Source organism: Sorghum bicolor, chromosome 3, assembly GCF_000003195.3.
Source record: "Sorghum bicolor cultivar BTx623 chromosome 3, Sorghum_bicolor_NCBIv3, whole genome shotgun sequence".
Lineage (NCBI taxonomy): Eukaryota > Viridiplantae > Streptophyta > Magnoliopsida > Poales > Poaceae > Sorghum > Sorghum bicolor.
The window spans coordinates 53,558,596-53,561,926 of NC_012872.2; the positions used below are offsets into that span (position 1 = coordinate 53,558,596).

Sequence of the window (3,331 nt, forward strand, 5' to 3'; positions counted from 1 at the left end):
GCTCTCTCTATTTCTTCCTCATCCTCCCCAGGACCTCCAGTCCCCCCTCCTCCCCACCCACCCACCCACCCGGTGCCGCGCTCTGCAGGCGGAGGAGACAGACCAACGACGGGCGGACGGTGAGTGTGAGTCCCCTTCCCCTGCCGTTCGATTCCCTCGCGGTTTCGCCTGTCCTCGTTCGGGGTTCTCCGACCTGCATTCCCCTCCGGGGAGAACTGGTTCGGGCGCGGCGCGTTCGTCAGGTCCTGGCATGGGGTTTTTATTCTGCTTCTCGTTCCTCGGTTTGGTTCGTCCACTCGTGAGTTTCTCGATCGATTCTTCGGCGTGGGTCGGGGGTCTGTGTGTTTTTCCTTGGATTTTTTTGTTTTTTTCTTTTGTTGTTTGTGGATTTTTTTTTTCTGTGAGGGTTTTAATCCCAGTTGGTGTTTTTTTTCCCACTAGGGATTTATGCTGATCGTATTGTTAATTTTTATTTTTGTTCCTACTTTTTTTTCAGTGCTTCATGAGGAGGGTGCCGTGACCGTGAGGAAACAACTCTGTGAGGCGAGAACAGCTGGTGAGACAAAGGTGAGAATGAGATGATGATTGATTAATCACTAAGGCCTGGCTTGCCCTTTTGTTTTGCTTGGATTGTTGGATTCTCTGACTGATGATGCCCATGTGGATTGACTCTTACTCCTCTCCTGATGCTTTGTTCACTGAATTAATATGTACTAGAGTATTGCTTACAAGCGAAGGAATCTATTATAAACAAAAAAAAAATGAGAGAGAAGATGCTGTACTGTACTACACTCGAGTTCATTAAACCTTCAGTCCCTCTGTTGATTGTGTAGTATTAACTGCTGTTGCTTGTGAAATGATTTTTTATCGATGTGGAAAAAAATGATTCATTTAATTCTATTTTGACCTGGTGAAGATCTTGTTCTGAAACTGATAGTATGAGTTAACTTGTCTCCAGAACTGTGGTTGTTCAAACTAGTAGTGGTAAATAAGTCAAACTTTATCAAGTTGTTAGTCTTAAAAAGGTGATGCTACATATCTAAGTTATTAACTCCAAATCAATGCAGTGTGAAGGAAGCGAGAGGCGACCAAATGGCAAATGATTCCTCAGCTCTGCAGGCTTCCTCTGAATCGATTGCGCAAAAGATGGGGTTCTTCAGAGTCCCTGACCTTCTTGTCAAACTGAGTGCCAAATGTTTGAGTGAACTGGATGTGGTTCGCAGTCCAACATCACCCCTAGACCTCAAGTTTTTCACTGGACTTGGCAACAAATCACCCAGATCATCCTCCCTTGATGCCAGCCAGAACCAGAAGATCTTGCTTGGTGACAGGGTTGGGCTTGGACTTGTGGACGCCCTCACTGATGAGAACCCCGTACCCCTGGGTGGTAGAAAGGTTCTTCTTGGATCTGAGATGAGGATTACTGATAACATGTCTCGCAAGAACAGCTCCACTGCTCCTGGTCAAGCTGGGGAAGTTGAGCAGAAGGATGATAACATGTCTGATGGTCTGATGGGTAGTGTCATGTCCCTTGATGATATCGTCAATTCAGAGGATTACACTTGTGTTGTCTCCCGTGGCCCTAATCCTAGGACTACCCACATTTTTGGAGATCTTGTTCTTGAGTTTCAAGCTGAGCAGCTGATGCCTGTTGAGAGTAAGGGCGATCAGAGTATGTCTCTTCATGTGAAAGAGGGTGCAATGAGCTTCTGTTGCTTTTGCAGTGAGAAGCTCAAAGAGGGGAAAGACATCTACATCTATCAGTAAGTGATCCAATTTAGTAGATGAATCACTGCTATGGGTGTTTTTTTCATTCTTGAATAGGCCTGCGGTTCTATTGATGGTTGTTTGATGTTTGGTATCCTGTGTATTGATTGTAGGGGTGACAAATCCTTTTGCAGCATGGAGTGCAGGGAAAATTTCATGGTGGATGAGATGGAAGAAGGTGAACCCATCATATATCATCCTGCATCTCCTAGAAGCCCACCTTCTGATGGTGGTCGGATTTTCCAACTGATCCGTTGAGTCAGCGTCAGTAACAACTTGATATGGTCATATCTGAAGTGCTGTCTGAGGTTAATAAGTTGCAGCCATGGACATGATCATGTTTGCAGAGTTGTTGCCTGGAGATTTTGTTTGTTGCGGCACTGATGAATTTACCTCACCTATTGATTTCTTTGTTTTTGCGTACTTGGATCCTCGAATTTTTGGAGGAGTCCAGAAAATGACTACCTCCGGTCATAATATTATCTTGATCGGAGATGGGTGTGTGTGCGTGCGCGTCTCAACTCGAGTTTGTTTGCTTGGACCGCATTTTCAGTGGCTGTCATATGTGGACGCCTCTTATATTAATATCATGTATGTGAACCTATGTTCTGATATTTTCTGAAATGAAATGGTAAACAATAAAGTCTTATATTACTTGTTTTGTCACTTGATTTCATGATACCTGGCTCACGCCTGCCTTGTTCGTTTGGCTGATAAGTCATGGTAGAATTACTGATTTGTTGGCAGGAGGTTCGCACTCCTATGCAAGTATGCAATTGCTAGTATCACAGTACAGGTACCTTTGCCCATTGACAGAACAGTGTGCAGCAGTTCAGGTGACTGGTTCGCATTCAGTGATGTCTTTGTTGGTGTGCGGAGACTTGCTGGGAATCTGGCATGGATTTTACTCTGCACCTTATAGATTGATTGGGGTAGTCAGTACTATCAGCTGCTCTTTCAGTCCATGGCTATGTTCAAGCGCTTTGATCAGGATTTTTGAACGTAGAAATTGTTACGAGAATACAATCTTTTTTTTTTGTCACCCTACCAACACACCTAAACCACACTACAATTACAGACGCTCTTTAGCTCATTCAACTTCGCAAGCTTATTGTAAATAGTCAAATACTACTAAATACGATTCGGTGTTGAGATTAGTCTCGAAATTACCTTCTGCCGTCCACGACCGAATGACGTGCTAAGGCGATGTTTGCAGCCTGAGTCTCGGTCACCTTTTGGTGATGGCGCCTCGGCGCGATTTAGCACTGACTTTTGGTTGCCTGAAGGTGCCATCTCTGTCATCGCGCGCGCCGGACCTGTTCGGTGTTGTGGCGCGGCGAGCACGTACACGTTCGGTCAAGGACGCTCGGCATCAGCGTAGAATGTAGATGGGTCCTGGACATGGACATCACCGGTGCACTGAACTGACAGTGGCCGTTCTTTTTGCGACTATGTAAAGTTTTGGAAAATGGTCGATGGTGTTCAGCTACAACCTACTTTTATCAGACAAGTTCATCTGGCGCTAGCTGGTCCAACCAATGACGGATCATACTCAGCTTCCTCG

At 45.3% G+C, this 3,331-nt stretch overlaps 1 protein-coding gene across 3 annotated transcripts; it reads left to right on the plus strand.

The window, feature by feature from the left end:
• LOC8082180 (protein MARD1) lies at nt 1-2,421 on the plus strand. Of its 3 annotated transcripts, none has more exons than XM_021455038.1 (4): nt 1-125; nt 497-567; nt 1,068-1,763; nt 1,881-2,421. In XM_021455038.1, the coding sequence occupies exons 3-4, from the start codon at nt 1,093-1,095 to the stop codon at nt 2,023-2,025; spliced, it is 816 nt and encodes a 271-aa protein (XP_021310713.1). In that variant the 5' UTR covers nt 1-125; nt 497-567; nt 1,068-1,092; the 3' UTR covers nt 2,026-2,421. The 3 variants fall into 3 exon arrangements, with proteins under 3 accessions (XP_021310713.1, XP_021310714.1, XP_002455878.1); XM_021455039.1 differs by having other exon boundaries at nt 31-119; nt 1,902-2,421; XM_002455833.2 differs by having other exon boundaries at nt 32-119.